The following is a 21,328-nucleotide window of genomic DNA, read 5'->3' on the forward strand; positions in this document are numbered from 1 at the left end:
TTGCGAACAAAACCTGGCCATATCTTGGGAAGTACTGCCAGAGAAGCCATGGGAATGGAAATTTCGCAGTGGAGAGCAGTTATTGGGATTTTTGCGCACCCAAAAAGTTGGCGTTGTGTTGAAATCCCGATGTACACACCGTTTACCAAATGGTCCTCAGCAAACGATCTTGCATACCGCCTGGCATGCTGCATATTGATATGTACTTGCATAACAATATCTACATATACCATTGTTCATGGCACTGAAAAGCTACACCATTGGATGGTTGTAGCCGGTGGATTAACAACATTCCAGTCCGCTGAATTTGAAAATCGTTTGACTTTGAACACAACAGAAATCAAGAGTACACTGTGTAGAGTAGACTCTCTTTGCAACGGCTTCACGGATCAACTGAACGCACTTTCCCCTGGCATTACTCAAACATACACCGAAATGAGTGCCACAAGAAATCCGTTTGTTACCAGACTCTTGCAGCTTTCTGGAGACATCGAGTTGAACCCTGGACCGGAGACCCGCCAAGCAACTCTAACAAGAACTGGCGAACTCAGATCGGCAGCAAACACAGATGAAACGTTAACAGATATACTGAAGGACATTCAAACCAACATAAGAGAGTTAAAAGAGACACGAAATCTTTACACAAGAAGATGGAAAAGATGGAAACTCAGCTTAATAACATGGAAGATGCTATAGATGAAGTTAGACAAACTGCCGAAGGAAATAAAGAAAGACTAAAAAAGATGGAAAGTCTAGAGGATGATGTTATCAGGATAGAGATAGAAATGAAGAAACTACAAACTGCCAAGGCGGAAATGGAAGATAGATCCAAAAGAAACAATCTAGTTTTCCGAGGAGTACGAGAAGATGAAAACGAAACATGGGAGGAGACAGAACAGAAAGTAAAGTCGTTGTTATCAGAGAAAATGAACATTACAGATGATATTGAATTTGAACGTGTGCACAGGATGTCAACGGGAACACGGGCCAGTGCCAATAGTACCGGGAGACCAATTGTGGCGATGTGCAGTAAGTACAAAGACAAAGAGAAAATCTTGTCGAAAGGGAAGAATCTGAGAGGGACTGATATCTTCGTTGAACAACAGTTTTCTATGGAAACTAACTTTATCAGGAAGAAGTTATTTGGTAAGCGAAAGGAACTTGTTCAGCAAGGTATAAGGGCCTTTGTGAACTATAAGAAAATTGTAGCCTATGAAGACGGCACAAAGAAAACGTATGTTTATGATGAAGCTACAGATTGCGTAATTAGACAAGGACGGACAAGATAGGATGATGGCCAAGGTCCAAAAGACTGTTTTAATCGAGAGAACATTAGTTTCATTTCATGGAATGTACAGGGTTTATATACTAAACTGTCAAATATTGATTTCCTCAGCTACATTAGAAAATTCGATATTATTTGTATGCTTGAATCATGGTTACACAAAGACCTACTATCTGATATCACTTTAGATGATTATCAAACATATCATTCGTGTAGGGAAAAATTATCAAGAGTGGGTAGAGTTGGTGGGGGAGTCACTGTATTTATTAAAAATTGGTGTTCTAAAGCTATTACTAGATTGAAGTCTGATATGCCAGACTCAGTGTTCCTTTTGTTAGATTGTACTAAGTTTGGTTTTTCTCAGAATATGATTGTGGGTTGTCTGTACATTCCCCCTGAAGGTTCAAAACGATACACATCAGAAAAGAATGGAATTGAGTTGCTGGATCATCATATTTCAGATATTATAGTTAGGTATCCTGATTCTTGTTTGTTACTCATGGGCGATTTTAATGCCAGAACTGCAGAAGAATATGATTATATTATCAATGATTCGATCAGTTATGTACCACTTAGTGAAGAAAATTATTACATAGATAACTTTAACAGTCAACGACATTCAAAAGATTCAGTTATTAACTCATTTGGTAGAAGACTATTAGAATTGTGTCGGGATCACTCTATTCATTTTCTCAATGGAAGATGTGGAAATGACCATAAAGGTGAATTTACTTGCATTGCAAACAGAGGGACAAGTGTTGTAGATTATGTTATTGCGTCCACGACGATTTTTGATGATATTGTTTATTTCAGTGTTGAAGAAAAGAGTGATTCCGATCACTTTCCCTTGATATTTACCTTGAAAATTAAAGGGTTATGTCATGCAGAAAAAAGGCTGCAATTTAGCGCTATTGAGTTTGAGAAGTATACATATGTAAAATGGGATAAAGAAAAAACGGGTGTTTTCGACGCAAAGATATCATCAAGGGAAGGTGAAGAGCGTGTAAAGCATTTGGTTGAACAAAATAGAGGTAATGTAAATAATGTAAATAAGTTAGTTGCTGACATTTATGACTTGTTATACTGGGCTGCGGCAGATTACACTAAGGTAACGTTGAAAAAGAGGAGTGACAGTAGAAGCCTGCAACCCAAATGGTTCAACAAAGATTGTGAATCGGCAAAGAGAGAAATGTACAAAGCGCTTAGGCATTTTCGAAATTCAAATGACAGGGAAAGTTTAAATATTTATAAGGAACGGAAGTCACATTTTAAAACCATTTGTAGAGTTAACAAAGGTGAGTTCAGAAATGATTTTTGTAGGAACATTGGTCAGGGTAACATTTGGAAACAAGTCAAACGTTTTACAGGGGCTGCAAAGCGAGCACCGAATATTTCGCCTCTAGATTGGATAACTCATTTTAAATCACTGCATAATCCTCAGTGTGATAGAACTATGTTCGATATTACAGTGGAAGACTTTTTAGCAAATGTAGACCAAGTACCAGGAGAAGATAATATCTTTGACGATATACTTAATGGGAAAATTACTATTACAGAAATTAAACTGGCACTTGATAATTTGAAAGGTAACAAATCCCCTGGCCCAGATGGTATCCCAAATGAGTTTTATCAAAATGCAAAAGTCAGTCTAATTCCTCTACTGGATTTCATGTTTAATGTCATTTTTGACACCGTTGTTTTTCAAGTGAATGGAGCAAAGGGATTATCGTACCACTTCACAAGAAAGGTAGTGTTCAAGATCCAAACAATTTCAGAGGTATTACTCTATTAAACTGCTTGGCGAAAATCTTTACTTATATTTTGAACCAGAGATTGGTCAGGTGGGCTGACATGAAAGGTTCTATTACTGAGTGTCAGGCAGGATTTAGACGTGGATTTAGTACTGTTGATAATGTTTTATTCTGCATGTCATGATACAGAAATACCTAACTAAACGAAAGGGCCGTTTCTACTGTTTATTTGTGGATTTCAGTAAAGCCTTTGACTCTGTAAATCATCACCTTTTGTTATATAGACTCTGTGTAGAGGGAGTAGGGGGCAAAATGTACAACATTTTAAAATCTATGTATAATGAAGTTAAATCTTGTGTAAGGCTAATCAAGGAGTAACCGACTTCTTTCAGCTCGGTCGGAGTACGGCAAGGCTGTATGTTAAGCCCTTTTCTGTTCTCGCTCTTTATTAATGAGTTAAATGCTATGTTGATGAGTTCAGGATATGGTGGTATTCAACTTACACAAGAATTGTATGATTTGTTTGCTCTTTTATACGCCGATGATGTTGCCATTTTTAGTGATACCCCAATTGGCTTACAAAGACTTATTAGAGTATTGGAATCTTTCTGTCAGAAATGGAAACTTTCTGTAAATATGAATAAGACACAAATTATTGTTTTCCGACGAGGAGGGGTAGTTAAAAAAAATGAAAATTGGTTTCTAAATAGACAAAAAATCACTATTGTCAGTTACTACAAATATCTAGGCTTAATGTTATCAAGTAGAAATGTTTGGAGTAAAGCCGTTGGCACGCTAGCAGACCAAGCCAGAAAAGCAATGGGATGTATTTTTCGTATGATTAGAAATACTGGTACCTTACCTTTTAATGAATATTGCAAGCTTTTTGATACAATGATATTTCCAGTTTTGACATACGGAGCAGAATTATGGGGTTATGATATGTATCACTTTGCTGAAAGAGTGCAACTCAAGTATTTTAAAACATTTTTGGGTGTCAAGTCGTCTACCCCTGATGCCTGTATTCTAGGGGATTGTGGGAGACTACCAGTTTATATTTTCACCTATAAAAAAGTCCTTTCATATTGGTTTAAACTTTTGTCAATGCCAGGGAACAGAATAACAAAACATGCCTATGATCTTGCAGTAACACTCGATAAAAACAACAAAGTGTCCTGGGCAACTCATGTCAAACATCTTTTGTATGAACATGGCTTTGGGGAAGTTTGGCTTTGGCAGGGCCCTGGCGATTTCAACCTATTTCTTAATTATTTTATGACAAGAGCAATAGATATGTATAAACAGGAGTGGTTCTCGGATATTTGCAGTAAAAACAAACTTCGTCTGTATTGTAATTTTAAGACTCAGTTTCATACAGAAAATACATAAGATCAGATATGGACTTTAAACTTAAGAAAGCTCTTGCTTCCCTGAGAATGTGTTGTTTAGGGTTGGAAGTCGAGGAAGGGCGGGCGAAGGGTCTTGAATATGAAGAAAGAATTTGTAGAGTTTGTGGATCCTCCGAGATTGAGGATGAATATCATTTTATTTGTGTCTGCCCTCTGTATCAGAACTTACGTTGCAGATATTTACCCAGGTGGTCATATACATTCCCAACAAATCAAAAATTTTACTCACTTTTGTCATCTTCAAACGGTATGGTAATTTTTAAAATGGCATTATTTGTGTGCAAGGCAACAAAGCTGAGAAATGAATGCCTGTAGATATTGACTGTACTCTCGCTTTCTTACTTTCCATTGTATTTTCCAATTGAAATCTGTAATATGGGCCGGAGGCCTTAAGAACAATAAATCACATTCACATTCAGTTTAAGTATAAGAAACCGTCCACTGGGACTGCATGTGCAATCTTGAGCAAGATAAATAAATGTTTGCCATAAGGTAAAATGGCGCCCTCACGCAAATAAAGCAAAAACACCGTACGTCTTGCCTAATGCATTGGAATCTTCACAGAAACAAAAGAGTAGTCCAATATAATGCATAGTGCTGAATGTTTACTACTGGGACATCATGTGCTTTGTTTTCTTTGTAATATTACCAGTTTTTTAAAAATGGCGGGAAATAAAAATAGTGGTTGAAATTTATATTTACTTGTCAAATTTTTCAGTAGTAAAAGACTATGTCCTTTAAATTTGTAAAATTTAGAAAAAAAAACAGAGAAAATAGAAACCCTTTTTCAGGCCACAAAATTTCACGAGTTACAGCTATACAGGGGCTTTAATATCAGTACTCTCTGAACAAGAATCATGCATGGCCATACAGGCACAGCATGAATGATAATTAGGGGTGCTATCCGCTGTGGTCTGACATTTTTTAAGTAGATGGCAGGGGATAGAAGAGTCAAAATGTTTACGTTTTCATTCGTTCCTTGAGCATGTGTACAGCGCTTTGTGAATCTGTGAAGGAAAACAGGGAAAGTCACTTAAGAAATGCAATATTTATAAATGTAAATGAAAAAATTTACACTTCAAAATTGCGTCCGTCCAGTGGTCAGCTACAACGAACGCGCATGAGCATTACCAAATAACCATCCTCGTCCAACTTCTGAACGTTATTGCTCTATATGCCACTAGATGTAATAAATCATTGAGCAAATTCATCATAATCTCTAGTTTATTAGCAGTTTGTTGCGAACCGCTGAATTATCCGAACAGATACCTGCCCACGTTAGCGTCAAATTCAATTCCCGTCGTAAAATACGCTTGTACAGAACTGGTCGGACGGAGGAGGTTCCGGGAGTACCGCAGATATACAATTCACTCGTCCAGTTCACAAAACTAGTTACAGCGACACAGTAATACCACAAAATGGACTCCAAAACGCCTGGTAAGTATTCAAGATTGGTTTGGCCATTTAAGTTTGAAAATCAAAGCGCCATATGCAGCTACAGCGGTTTTGAGTAACTACAAAAACGTCAATGAGACTGGCAGATCTTTTGACGTCGGCCTTTCTTCGAATATTAGATAGGAACAAAACGCATTCTCTCCAGGACAAACGAAAATGTGGAAGTTAAAGTAGGATTCTTGAAATGTACTTCGACATACGTCAAACGACAACCGGCCATACGGGGGCGTCAGCCATATAAGTAAATCATTAACTATGATTCGGAAAGATGGTCATATGTACGGCGGCTCGTCGGGTAGAGTAACTGTGCCCTATCAAAATTAAACAGTTCCTCGATACCATAGCTGCCTTTCGATAATAGCTGTGAACGAGGGGCTTCGGTGAGAAATTGTACATTTAATAATACAGCGGTCAGGTCTTTCCCCATGGAAATGCTTTTGTCAAATAGAAACAAACGTTTTGTATGAATTAAAATGGCTGCCTGAGTAACTGGTACAGAGTTGTCCTTGCATTCGAAAATTCAAAAAATTGCCACAGCACAGTACTCGATGTCGGCCATGGTGTCATATAAACAACGGTATTCAGGTTTACAGCATCAGTATTCAATTAATGCTATCAGTAGATACTAGAATTAGGGATGTTGCCTAAACTGGGCAGGGAAAGGTGTTCCTTGTGCGTTTGGATTGGAATCTTACAGGGAATTTGGGTGGACCGATAGTTTGCTCCTTGATGAATTCTAGAGGATTCATTTTTATAGAGAAACGAACGTTACCAATGTGCTGATGCCGGCTCCCCAACCAGTAGCTTGAGGTGATCTATGCGATTTTTTTATGTTTATGTTCGAAATCGACCTTTGATATTTACGTGTTAGTTTGTTTTTCATTAACAGACGCGTACGGTCAACCGTATGGAGGTGCCGAACAACAATACCATCAGCCGCCGCCGCCGTATGGCCAACAGCCTGTGGTGTACCCTCAGCAAATGTCTTCAATGTCATCGAATGTTGTTGTGAGTAATTATGCTTATCGATTAGTGGTGTCATAATATGGCGATCGACACACGTCGACAACAACAAACGATTGTACTTCCTCACTGCGTCGTTTCCCAAAATCCTAGTATCACATGGACCCGCTGTCATGTACTCCAATAAGACGTGTTACTGATAACCTTTCCTACCATATTTTAACCTGGCGTAACGAAACTTTTTTTTTTCATTTCTGACAGTGATCACGTGATAGGGACACTTTTCAAATTTTAACGTTGCTCTAGAGTCCGCAAGTAGAAAAATGAAACAATAATTAAAATATAATGATGAAATATATTCCAGACTGGCTATAACAGTATTTACCAGGGCCATAAAACAGAAAACGCTCGCAATGTTTTCAATTTCGGCTTAACTGAATTCAAATTAATTATAATATGACATCATGATTTACTGACTTATTCATTGAATTAAACCCATCAGTGTTTTCGAACATCATTTTGCATTTTTATTCCATATTCAAAGATTTCTCTTTAGTGTTCGGAAAAGGCTATAAATACGGTAATGATCGAGAGTTGAAAGGAAAAATGTGATTAAATATTTAACGTCTTGCCTTTCCATCGAATTCCTTCATGTTAGAAATCTGCGCACTTCAAATATTGCGGATCATTTAATTACAGTGACACTGTCAAATCACAAAATACCACCCTGAGTTGACATTGAGCCTCACAAATTGAGCAAAATAATGAAATCATTATCTTAAAAATTTCGTCGAAGTCTTCAACTTGTAGCGTATTCATCGGATATTTTTAACCATTTTCTTCAAATCTAGGTGACAAATACGGCACCACAACAGCCCCTGATTATCCGTGAGACAAGATTGACGTCTCCGTCGGCCCTAGATATAGGAGCGATGGTACTGGCTGTATGGAACACATTTTGCTGTTTCATTCCTCTCGGCATCGCTGCTATGATAGTATCCGGAGTTGTAAGTGTATATATATATATATATATATATATATATTATATATATATATATATATATATATATATATATATATATATATATATATATATATTCGATTATATACAGTGAGAATTTTTCAGAGAGATAAATTTATTCCACAGAGTGGTAAATAAAACAACTTTGACTGTGTGACTGTGTTTGAACTAAATGATAAAGCAACTTGTCTGAAAAAATCAGTCATTCAACTTAAAAAGAAGAGAAAGAGCAATATAAAAACCACCGCATCACCATATAAATGGGTTCAGGACGATCTTTCTCCTTCAAGTCTTACAAGGCTTGAAGGAGTGAGATTTTCTACATCGTGGTCATGTATAGCGCCCTCGTGTTTGCCGCCCATCTCAGCGCATATTTCGTTTCCGTTAAAATTCGTTATCATATACAGTCCTAGATATATATCATTTGTATATCGTTATAAGACCGTCTTATTTTGAATAGCTTAATCAGACTAATCATAGACGTTCTGAAAAGTTCGCATTCAAATCTAAATCCATATATAGATTAATTACGCAATATCTAGCTCTGTCACATCACTGTTGCGACAGAACTAAAATCGACTGATTACATTACTTGTAATAGTATAGTCGATCTATAGACTTGGTTCAAGTAGGTGAATTTAAAAAAAATAAAATCATTTATAATAGTTTCTCTTGTGTCTCTCCTATTTCGTACAAACCTATCCGGAATTTGGCGGCTCACGCCAGGTTTTCCCAGCGATTGAATGCGTCACGTTTGAGTCTGCGCAGTAGTGAGTTAGTTGTGATTCCGGGTGAAACTCCGCTGGATAGCGTTCACTCCACTCATCGCGTCACTCACGCGCGCGTTTCACATGAAAGCAAAATACAAATCATTGCGTTCACTCCACTCAAACATTCACAAATCACAGACTTGAGCCAAGTCTAAGTCGATCTAGTGTACCGTCACTGGGGAAGGCGTATTCCAATGACAAACATCTCTCTCTCTCACTCTCTCTCTCTCTCTCTCTCTCTCTCTCTCTCTCTCTCTCTCTGATGTACATAGGCTTTCTGCTACCGTGGTGATGCAAAGCACGAAGCCGCCGACAAGCTCAGCAAGATCTCCCTTGCTCTGTCTATCACCGGTTTGATCCTTGGTGTCATTCTAATCATTGTGATTGTGGTTGTAGTCGCCACGACCGCAGACGATTATCCTGACTATAAGTAAAATACCATCTGGCCACGGCCATGTACATGTCTTGCGACCACGGTCTAAAATCAACATGTTTTAACATCCTGTACTGTAACACGTATTTGATCGAGCCACATATACTCAGTACACTGGACAGCAGCTGCTGCTACTGGCTTACTATTAATCTATTGCATTGTATACAGTGCCCAGAATACCATTTGCTGCAGTTGTGTTTGGCATACCCATATTTTGACTGCTCTTGATATCAACTTCGTTTCTTTGGCAACACTTTAATCCCTTGAGTTCCTTATTTAGCTTGCAACGAATTCGAAACCCTTGATCTTGTGATCTCCGTTGAGTCAGGTGATCTCTGTCGAGAAATGTGATCTGTTGTAATGTGATCTCAGTTGAGACATGTCACTGGACAGAACATGCAAACCAAAATCTTTCTTAATAGCGATTTTCTTGTATAATCTCGTCTGCTTTTTCGTTAGTATCGTCTGATACACATTTTACACATTTATTACCCTTTACCTTTTTCGAGATTCTAAAAATTCTCCAACTTAATTCTTGTCACTTTCACGATGAAACAACATGTACGAGAATTTGTCGACCTCAGCATTTTCGATGATTATTAAAGATACTGGGGCAATTTTGATGTCCCTTTAAGTGAGAGACAGTATTAGTGACATGACTATAACTATTTTGCACAGTGTATAATACCATACTATTTGGGTTTATTAAGAATATTTGTGGCGGACGAAAAACTTTACAATTCATGACACTTGATTCTGATTTTGTACAAATCTTAAAAGCAAAGACTGTGGACTTGTAAATTTTCGATACAAGATCGTTGTGTGAAGGAATGCAATAAAATGCTATCACGAATGAAAACATTTTTGTTTGAACCATTCTAGTCTCTGCCATTAATACATTCTAATTGGGACCCAAGTCACATTAGTTGGGCAGTGTGTACACCGCTACTACACATGTATTTTAGATTAAAATTAGCAACCTACAAAGCCTCATTCAATGTTTTTCCTTTTACAGTCCCTAATAAAGTTTGATCTAGGGGTCATACAGGTAAGAATACCCAAGGTTCATCATCTTGAACAGTATTGCGAGCCTAGGTTGCAAATAGTAGACTGAACACACAGTCTATCATACTGTTGCAGACATGACTGTGTTTCCTCCAGTAACTCAAACAAACAGTACTTGTCTGCGCATTTACACTTTTGCTCACTCACTCCCTCACTCCCACTCACTCACTGTCTCACTCACTAAGACTTGTTTCCGATGGAAAACAGACATTGCTGACTTCCTAAAGCCCCAATAGCTGTAAATGTGTAATAAACCGATCCCGAAATATCCTCTGTTTTCCAAGTTTTCTATAAAGAACACCAAATAAAGACTGAAAAAGTTTATAACTGTCATAAGTGTCGAAAGTTGCATTTAAATTCAAATATTTTAACATCATTTTTGATTTCCGCCATTTTCAAAGGCTAATCATCTGACAGAAAAATAAAGATTTCACCACCAAAATGTTAGCCATCGTGTGTTGTGCAGTCAAGTAAATGGCACCATGCTTGTTTCTGATATGGTCACGATGTGTATGTGCAAGAAATACTCTGTTTTTGTACTTTTCCGTTGAGGGCGCCATTTTATGAGTGCGGTACCCGTTTATTTAGGGATCCGCAAATTATTTTAATGGGTCATCTCGTGATGCCCCTGTATCGTCGTACCTTTCCTAAACATAGACAGTAGAGCAGTAGACTTCACTGTCAATGTTAGACATTGAAATTGCACCGATAGATCACTAGTTAAGACCTACGTCACGTGTCTAATTTAAAGAATTTCACTGAGTGGACTCGTTCACACAGTGCATTGTGATTGTACTCTGCATTGTGCCCTCACTCTGCATACAAAGAGTGCATGTGTATTGACGATTCGCTCGACAATCTGTCGACATTAACAGTAATCTCGTTTAATTACACTGTCCTTGGGCAGTCGCGATGAGGACGAAACTTCAAACTCTCAGTCGATTCTATTCTAACATCGATGCCAATGATCAATGACCATTGTGTATTAGGTGAAGTGTCATGAATGTGTGAATCGGGAAAGATAAAGTCGGCCACTCTATCAGAGCAGTGCTCTGTCCCTAATGGACTCTCCACAGTCGCTGTGCCTTGTTTTGTGCGCCGCGATGGGCCTGCATTCGAAGGCTACGCTTTGACGACGCGCTGCCAGACACAGCGACTGTCGGTTCTTGCAAGGATATGAATATTCATAAGGTAGTGCCACCAAATGAAATACTATCTTACTGGGCGGAGAGGATATTATACTAGTAGCTAGTAGACCTATATACGCGGTATGTTTTCATTTGTCATTTTTAAATTTTATTTGGCAATGGTACTTGTCATTTGTTTCTGATTCGGACGGATGTGTGGAGTTCTGTAAAGTACCCGGATCAGGCAGAAATCCGACCGGTCGCTTGCAAGAACGTCCAGACCCTGGGATTCGCGTCGCGTCTGTGAAGGGCGCGCGCGTGTTCCAACTGCTTGACAGGGAAGAACGCGAATACCAGGGTCTCTGCCAGACTCTGTCCCTAAGTGTGGAATCACTTTCTCTGTAGCGACATCGCCTCGTCACATCCGGGACATCAAGGTACTGATACACACCAAGCTGCTGATGCACATTTTATCCTGACAGAATTTCTCGCTGAAATACTGAATATCACTATTAACACGCTCTATAATCGATTTGGTTTCCCGACAGGGAATCGCGTCACATCGAACGAGCCCAGCCCAGCACAGGGAATTTAACTGTTGCGGCATACACTTAACCGCGCGTCCTAGCATACAGCAACAGAACATACTGGGTCATATAGACTACCTCATCAGCCAGGCATGGAGATGGAATCCAAACGAGCTGGTACGTGTTTTCATTGACCCATACCACACGTTTACATATTGCACGACAGATATCTACTAACTATGTTTGCCGCGATAAAAAATGATCAAAAAATACCTTGTATGGGTAGTTGTGGCTTTTTACGTTTTGATATTCCAATATTCTCAATTGTAATGAATTTGCACACAGACGGTCATGACCTTTACTTATGTCAACATTCAGCAGCTTGGCCCGAGTACACTAGCATTTTAAATAATATTACTCCATTTTTCTGTAGAAGCGCTATTGTACTGTGGTTAACAAACACCGCAGTGGTCGAGATATTTAATGACTATGAAGTAATTGAGTTTTCAATTTCTCCATGTTATTAAGTGTCTGACTGTATTACTAAAACTACATGTTTGCTCGACAGCACATGGGGCCAGGGGTACGAGTGTTACTGTTGCACAGTTGATTTCATTTACTCATCTCTCTCCCTTCTAACGTTGGCTGTTTGGTGAGGCTAAGGCGCTGCGGGCCAACAGGGGCGCCCACAACATTTCTCAGTTATGTACCTAGTTATTAATATGTAAAATTCATGGAGTTGCCTTCTAAGTCATTTAATATTTTGCTGCTTCGATAGACAATTAAGCATCCGCGTGGTACCAACAACACCTCTCGCTATATCACAGCGACGAGTGGCACATGCGCCGCGAACCCTGAAGATGCGAGTAATTTTTCCTTTCGCTAGCCCCACTATATGCACATTTCTCAAACATTGACTCACCATGCACGAGTGATAATGGGTAATTAGCAGAGCTCGTTTAATCGAGGATACACATGAAAGCCCTCTCGTGGATTTCATTTCGAACCGTAAAATTACTGACGATCAACTGATAAATGTATCAACCGTCTCTGCCATAGACGTACGCCCATCCGAACACTACATTCCTGACATGTTATTATTTCGTTCAATACGGGTCATCGTCAACTTGTCCACTTTCTATTTACCGTGGACGAAAATTTAGACAGCGCGGAGACAAATTTACCACAACCCGGAGCTTTTAACACAGCGCGGCGATAAATTTAACACAGCGCGGAGAATTGTCGTTTTCGTCCACGGTATTAGGGAGCTTTCAGTGATTACAGGGGGGTGGGCCGGGGGAATTTCGCGAACACCTGTACCGTAAAATGTGACCCTCCCCCATCCTCCTGTCAAAAATGTGACCCTCCCTCTTGTCCGACATTCTAAAACTTGACCCTCCCCCCAACCACTGCGGTATTCTCCCCGGGAATAACTAAAACAGTATCAGCTAATTTACATAAAAATTGGTTCAATTGATATGTTAGGGACAAATTACAGAGGGGAAGGCTGGTGTTTTTGGAGGGACAGTCGCAATTATCGCGCAAGAATTTTTGAAGAGATATGGTATTTCATACATTTTAGGGAGGGTCACCATATTTTATGCAACTATAAAAAGGCAAAATGTGACTGATTTAGTGCTTCATCCAAAAATATCAAATCATAATACATGGAGTCTATCAGGCAAATTATTGACAATTTACCCCCATAAAACATGCTATATCTGTATTTTATATATGTTGTACTTTGCTTGAATAGGGAAGTAAAATGTGCATTTATGTACAAGGAATTGATTTCTGAATTTCATCTTAAAAGTTGGTTCACTATCCATGGTGTCTACGATGAAATTATGAATAGTTTTTTTTTGCAATACAAAAATAGGTAAATTTTTGCATTTGTGTACTCTTGATTATTAATATTAATTTTCTTGATTAGACTAGAGTGGTTACAAGTTTATGGTTGTGTAAGAAATTTGATTTTGGAATTTCACTGAAATGTCGATTGTCTATGCATAGCGGTCTATGGTGAAACTATGAATAATTTTTTTTCAGTTCAAAATTAGATAAATCTGTTCATTTATGTATGCTTGATTATTAAGATTATTGTTCTTGATTAGACTAGAGTGGTCACAAGTCCATGGTTGTGCAAGAAATATGATTTTGGAATTTCACCAAAATGTCCATACACAGGTTTATAAAAAGTGACCCTCCCCCTTGAACTGTTTTCTAAAAAGTGACCCTCCCCCAAATTCCCCCGGCCCACCCCCTTCGTAATTACTGAAGGCTTCCTTAGAGCGACAAAGACATTTATCGTGGATATGAGATCGAAGGCCTTTAGAACAGAGATTCACAAAGAAGCAGCTGTTTGTTCCTATCGCTCTTTCAAAATGTCATACCCATATTGTGAAGGGGTCGAAAAGCTTTCGTTGGGTATTCAAATAGAAACGTTTGGCGCAATAAAGTCAGGGACAAATGTGTGTTAGACATACCAAGTCACCCGTGGTGAAAAGATAAATAGAACGCATCAATTTATACAAGACCAAGTGAACAATCTGACAACACAAGCATAACAACTAGGGCTAGTAATGTACGTGCTCAGCGTTATGTTATGCGTGGGACATGGCCTTTTGGCATTCTGCAGATAAGTTTGAATTCTGACTAGATACATTTAAACAACGTCAGTTATCGACGATAAGGATAAATATCACATCATCCCCGACATTAATTCACCCTGACATTGGAAACAATTGACTAATGAAGTCATATAGGCTAACCGGTAGTTGTACGTCCCATGGATACAGCAAATGAAAAAATTCCGATCAACACAAAATTTCTGCCAACGTCAAAATAGAATGTGATTACAATGGATGGTATCATAAAATGGTTAATGTTATGAGGAGGCATCATGGGCTGGTGGATGGCGAGTTCCAGCCCCGGCATTGCTATGGGGTTGTGTCCTTGAGCAAGGCACTTTATTCCTCATTGCTTCTCCCCACCCAGGAGTGATGGGTACCTGGTAGGACATTGGTTGTAATGTATGCGTTTTGTTCTGCTGCGCTAATTGGCAGCACATGTTTGCTGTTGTTTTCTCCCCAGGTACTCGTTAAGTGGTATCAAATTAAATCCTGTGACCAGGGGTAATAATAAAATGTAATAAAACTCTTTGAGCACAACTTGAGGATATGTGCGCCAAGACCTCAATATTACATTATGGATATCATATGCCCAATAGGACTTGCTCATGAAATACGATAAAAGTCCCGATGGTAAAGCAACATGAACTACGACACTATTTTAGTAAAGTGTAAAGAAAATATAATATGCATGCCATGGTATGTAACACAAGCCGTTATAAATGAATACTGTAAGGCATATATGTATAACTTGTCTCTGTTTATACTGAATTTGGATGAATATCGCTTACCCTTGCAACATGGAACCCAAATCATTTACTGGAATGTATATGCATGTTTAATTAATCGAAGAGGACGTCAATAAAAAAGTGCCCCTTTGACATTTGCAGAGGGGAATAAAGATATGCATATACTTCATCATCATGTGTTTTGTTCGTCTCGGTAATATGGACATACTACTATGTGTCAGACTGATGTACATGTATCTAGGTCACCCTTTTCTATGACCTGTGTGTACCTATAGATACTAGTAGCTCACATGTGGCTGACTTAATTTGCAATTGTAAACTTCGTCAAAGAAAACATTGAAGTCAAGAGGTGGAGAAATATTGTTCCTCGGATTTTTTGGCGAAGCTACAGAGGCGGCGAGCGATTTTGTTTCAATACTTTTCAAGAACCAGCAAACCCTCCCACTAGTTATATTTTCACTGATGACTTGGAGTCTAGATTTTACAAAATGCCCACGATAATAGAGGCAGTTGAGGGTTAATAACTCAGTTTTTAGGTTGTCAACACGGCGTTGATATAATCGTGGCGCGTTATAATTGTTATCAATAAATGAATTTCTGTTTTACAGGGAAACCGTCGTCGGAACTGTGCGAGTTTCTTGTTTACAAACAATGCATTTCGTGCACGATATCTAGATGCAACTCATCATTATAGCTGCAACATTTAAATTATACGATGTAGATTATGACAGACATGTTTTAGCTTTCATCAATCACCATCGTAACTTGGATACAGTGTTTACATTGATCGTATGGGTCCCATGATACGACCTTTGAGCGCAGTTCCGACGACTGCATCCCTTTAAGAACATATGTCGACATTGTGCACTCAGTTGACAATGGCGATTGCTTCAGCGTGATTTGGGGAGTAGGCCTACGACAAAAAGATATAGTTAATTCAATGAACAAAAATGTCTAAAATTACCGTAACTTTGATATCCACCGACGAAAACGATCAAACACGTTTACTCTGTATTCTTTTGTTCTTCATTTTCGTGGTCAGAGGCCTCGGCACCGCCAAGTGACCCCCCGCCACCATATCCACAACAGGGGGCGTATCCTCCGAGTCAGCCAACAGGGTACCCTCCTCAAGCTCCCTACTCACAGCAATATCCTCCTCCACAAGCGACGCCTTACTCTCAGCCGACACCGCAGACGACAACAACAACATCAAACGTAGTAGTAAGTTTTATTAAGACAACGTAATGCTTCTGTTTCTAATTGTTGTTGATATTTGATTTCTTGGAATTGTTGTTGGTATGGAGAACAGACGAACGTAACACAATGTTACCCGAGGTGCATTGTAGATCACATTTTTGTGTAGCATAGATCTAAAGATTACCAATCAGCAACTATAACGTCTACGTAGTACTCCCTCCTTAGCTTCATGTTTATCAACAAATACTTCCACTCGGCCATGGCCGATTACTGCTGTGATGCCGTTATTAAATTCACAAATGTTGTTCACACCTGATCGACTTTGTCTGATTTATACAAAGGTGACCGCTGCACCACAAAGCACGGTAATAATTCGAAGCCAAAGGTTGAATTCGCCAAATGCCTGTGACATTGTAGGGCTGGTTCTTGCCATCATCAACACCTTTTGCTGTTTCGTTCCACTCGGTCTTGTTTCCGTCGTCCTTTCTGGATTCGTAAGTATAATGTTTATACTTTGCTCCACTATATCACTTTCTGAGTTCTAACACAACGAGTTCGTTTTATTTCTTCACTGTCCCTTGAGGGTAGTATGTGCCTCCAAATTGAAAGATGTAAACTTTTCTGCCACAACGCTCTTTATAAATCCTACATCTATTGATGAAGGCTACGGTAGGTAGTATGTGCCTCGAAATTGAAAGACGTAAAACTTTTGCTCAAACTTTCCTGGAGGAAACTTTCAATCATAATTTTTGACAATCAAGAATGAAAATATGGGGTCACCGTGCAATTTTTGAACTATGGAAACAGATTTCCTTATACCTTATTTACGATATCTAGAATTTAGTATGGCAACCATCCCTTTAGTAACTCTATGGGCGAATATTTAATTGTCGACTTTCACGAAAACAAGACGCTGAATAGTTTATTTATTCCAAGAGTTAATTTTGGGCCAAACCGTAAGTAATTTCAGAGTGCTGTCAATAGTTCTGTACAAATGAAAACACAAGGAAATTTAGTTTCTTCATCTTTTGTTATATATTATTGTTAAAAAGTGGGGACACAACTACTTGGGGGCGCTAGCTCAGTTCTTGGACATCAGTCTTCCTCTTTCTAACCCCGGTGGAACCCCCCCCCCCCCGGCGAGATCTAGTGATCTCTCCCTCCCTCACTTGATCGTTATACACTGCTGACTATTCTAGAAAAATTGCATTGGTTTTTGTATTCTCTGGCCCACAGTATCATATTGCGTCAGTAGCATAACACCCCATCCCGTGATATCTATTTTGTAGGCGTTCGCTTTTCGAATGGAAGGCAAGCACGAGTCCGCGGACAGGCTGAGCAAGATCTCTGTGGTGTTGTCCATCATCGGATTTATCCTCGTCGTGGTGATCGTCGTGGTTGTCGTTGTTGTTGTTATCACCCATGCCAATTCGTTGGACTACGACTACTAGCAAGCACTTGACTCTCTAAAGAAGAATTCAAACTGGAGACCCTCTTCGTTGGTCAATATGATTTTCGAGTTATAGTATGCCTTTACCCTACTGAAAATGAAAGCCCATCCAGTCAATACAGAAACCCCAAAGCAATGACATTACTAGACTTGTACCTGGTTCTTGCAGTAATCATTAAAAATGCTGGGATCCTATTCTGCAGTTGGGAATACTTCCAATCAACTACACATATCTCCCGTTCACAGAAGTACACTATGAACTTAGGATGAACCCATCAAAAAAGGCACAATCTCGACCTGAATACATCTACAGCCGATCGGTAGTCTAGGGTCTGCTCCAGTCATGACTATACAACACCAAGGTCAAGTAGTATTACAGAATTGGTTCAAATCTGTGGTGTAAGTCATTCCTCGCCTATAATGTTATCTTTTTAGGTGGAAATATTCGACTGGAATGAAAGCGATACATTAGCCATATAGCGTAGACTCCATATGTCACTCTGACGGATGATGAATTAGTAGCATTTTGACAAGTCCTTATCAAAGTCAAAATGTTTTGCATGAAATACGGACAGGTACACGATATGCCGCTTCAAATGACTGTTTGTTATTCGCTGAATCGAATGAAATCCACTCGACGGTATTGGTTGACAGAAGTCAATTAATCATGACAGGAGGTGACTTTTTTAGTTTTGGTAATACATATTTGCCTTCAACTTAAGCGGATATTGTGCTTCCTTCGTACGAATCGACAGTTTCACAAACTGTACTCGCATTACTTTTGCACTGTCTGCTCATGTACTGACTCTAACTTGCTTAAAACTGGTGTTTCTCTGATACTTATTTTGTAAAAAATTCTCCGTTGCTGAGTTGGTATTGAAATTCCATTGTGAGGTCATCGACTTGTGACTGATATGAGCGAAATAGTGATTGTCTGATGACGCACTTGTTCGGTTGGCCAAATCAGAGATGTCTTGAGAGCGACTTCGAAAGCTGTACGAGCATACACAACCAGTGACCAGTTGCGTTCGGTAGTTGTTGATAGGTTCATCGCGAGTTGTAAGAACCGTAACGAGATTACTCGCTCATGTATGCAAATGATCATCCTATTCTATAAAACAAATAATTGTGAGATATACGCCGACATATCTATATATTTATTACCATATTAAGAGTACATACACGTTCTATAAACTGTTAATAAGTTGTGCTTTTATTTTAATGCAAATGCGTCTCAATGACAGGTTTCCACGAGAATTCAAGCCCTTTAAATTTTTCCACTCTTCCCTTTGTAGGTTTTATTTTTAAAGTAGATATTTGGGTGAACATGATTTTGTTTTCAAAAGCAACAAGGATTCAACTTCCTCGTACAGTTAAGTAAACCTTTAGTTGAGATTGAAGCATTAAAATAAACATTGAGCGTGCACGAGCAAGAGCAGAAATGTCTTACACTATTTTTATTCTGTGATTTAAAAAAGTCTGTGAAGACCCATTATTATAATTTTTGTTCACAAAAGTGAACATTATTGTGTAAGTTTCATTTAACAAAATATCAGCAAAGGTTTAAACTTCAAAGTTTTAGAGGTTAGTAACACGTTAAAACTCTCATCTAAACACAATAAATGTATATCGTTGTCATAATTATTTCTGAGATCAAAACATTTCATTCAACCTGTCACTACAAATCTTCGAACCGATTGCATTTGCCAAAGGTTGCAAATGGCCATTGTTCGAATGTAGTGCTTCACTTTTAATCAGTGATGTACCGAGGATATCGTATTTGCGATGATATTAATTATATGAAGCATGATATGATTTCATTAGTCTTATATAGTTGGTTGTATTTATAGATTTATTCCAAGGCTATGAAACATTAAACGTAGAAGTCTGATAAAATGACATAAATGAAATTTCATTTTTTTCGCATTTCATGGAAAAGTTTACTACTGCTGATGCCCTCGTTACTTCTATACACTCTCACTTGGAAATGGGCAGGTTTCACGCCAATTACTATCTCTCGATTTCTCTCCGGTTCGACGCTCGTTGTCTATGTTTATCCTGTAATATTTCCCTGCATCCAGTGTTTGTTTATAAGACTTGTTTGGGGAGCCAACGTCTCGACTCAATTAGGTCTGCATATTACGCTAGCTGAAGAGCGACTAAAGGAAGGTTACCTATCGATTTGAATTCGTCACGCAATATTATGAATGTAATAATTTACGTTTGATTGTAAGTTTGATATTGCGGGTTACCTTTAAGGGCTTATTCAGTCGCCTTTTGTGCATTTTCATTGAACTATGTGACGAAACTTGAATATAATAAATAAAACAGACATAATAGAATCTGCTGTATATACTGTGTTTTGATGATTGTATTTATGAAAGAAGCAAACACTTTATTCAGAAAAAAAAAAACTGGCCATGTGTCGCCACCAAACGCAGAATGCACAGTTTCATTTGTTTTTTTTTTCTACATGATTGTCTAGTGTCACATCTAACAGTCAACATGAACGCATGAACCAACTTTAAACATTTAAAATTGATGGGAGAGCGTTTTCCTCCATTCATACATCAATGATTTTATCCGCTGCATCTGATATCTTTTTATATGCAACACTTCTTGATTCAATATCGAGGATCCTCAGTGACGTCAACCCTCTATTTCCATTTTTATGTTTATTGATTCCACCAACCCATCTGTATAGGTAGTTTCATAGTGAATACTATCCATCTGTCCCGAACATTCGACCAGCGTTACAACTTTGAAGGTGGCTGAAAGAACTACTGATCGCATACTGATTGCTAGGTATTGTCACGGAACTGTGACGATATCGTCCCGCAAATGGATGTAAAATGGATGTACAATGGATGACATTCAATCGACTCTCGCCGAAAGTGGTCAAAGTCAAAGGACCCTTAAACAGTCGGAAAGAGAGATATTTTTGCTTGTCATGGACGCCTTTTGAAAACACGAATGCCAATGTGAAACATGTAACTCTTCGAATCGAGCTATAGAGGGCGCACTTCCAAAAGCTAAACACCCCGTTGGTTTTGACCATCATGGTTTCAATCTCTCTCTCTCTCTCTCTCTCTCTCTCTCTCTCTCTCTCTCTCTCTCTCTCTCTCTCTCTCTCTGAGATGTTGAATTCGCCACAATTGATCTACAACTACAATTTTTCAGTAAAAAATAAAAACAAAGTAATCTCAAGAACAACAAAGCTGTACTGAAAAACTGGTAATGTGATATTGTGAGAATGACGACTTGGTCTATGTTCTTGTACCAAGGTTGAGAGTTCCACAGAATGCAGACTCCTTGCATATACCTATCTTTTTCGTACAGAGTACCTACATTTGTCAAACAACAGATTTACTGTGATCTGAAAGAGATTGCTGTTCTACGTTATGAGTCCTAGGATTTGAGCAAGGAAATCTGATAGGACGGACTACTGTGAAAATATCTGTTCTCATTCTCAGGTGATTTTGAAAAGCTCTTTGAG

General features: G+C 38.7%; 3 protein-coding genes across 3 annotated transcripts; all 3 read left to right on the top strand.

The window, feature by feature from the left end:
• Nucleotides 1-650: 650 nt before the first annotated feature.
• On the top strand, nt 651-1,289 carry LOC139139469 (uncharacterized). The gene has a single exon (XM_070708383.1). The coding sequence runs from the start codon at nt 651-653 to the stop codon at nt 1,287-1,289; it is 639 nt and encodes a 212-aa protein (XP_070564484.1).
• A 4,344-nt stretch (nt 1,290-5,633) lies between these two features.
• LOC139138213 (uncharacterized) lies at nt 5,634-9,946 on the top strand. Its single transcript, XM_070706494.1, has 4 exons — nt 5,634-5,882; nt 6,790-6,908; nt 7,715-7,870; nt 8,927-9,946. Exons 1-4 carry the CDS (start codon nt 5,864-5,866, stop codon nt 9,086-9,088), a joined length of 456 nt encoding a protein of 151 aa, XP_070562595.1. The 5' UTR covers nt 5,634-5,863; the 3' UTR covers nt 9,089-9,946.
• Nucleotides 9,947-11,659: 1,713 nt separating this feature from the next.
• Nucleotides 11,660-20,174, top strand: LOC139138212 (putative transmembrane protein DDB_G0267530). The gene is made up of 4 exons (XM_070706493.1): nt 11,660-11,983; nt 16,228-16,406; nt 16,724-16,876; nt 17,672-20,174. Exons 1-4 carry the CDS (start codon nt 11,959-11,961, stop codon nt 17,831-17,833), a joined length of 519 nt encoding a protein of 172 aa, XP_070562594.1. The 5' UTR covers nt 11,660-11,958; the 3' UTR covers nt 17,834-20,174.
• Nucleotides 20,175-21,328: the final 1,154 nt, after the last annotated feature.

This window comes from Ptychodera flava, chromosome 8 (assembly GCF_041260155.1).
Source record: "Ptychodera flava strain L36383 chromosome 8, AS_Pfla_20210202, whole genome shotgun sequence".
In the NCBI taxonomy this organism is placed as follows: Eukaryota; Metazoa; Hemichordata; class Enteropneusta; family Ptychoderidae; genus Ptychodera; species Ptychodera flava.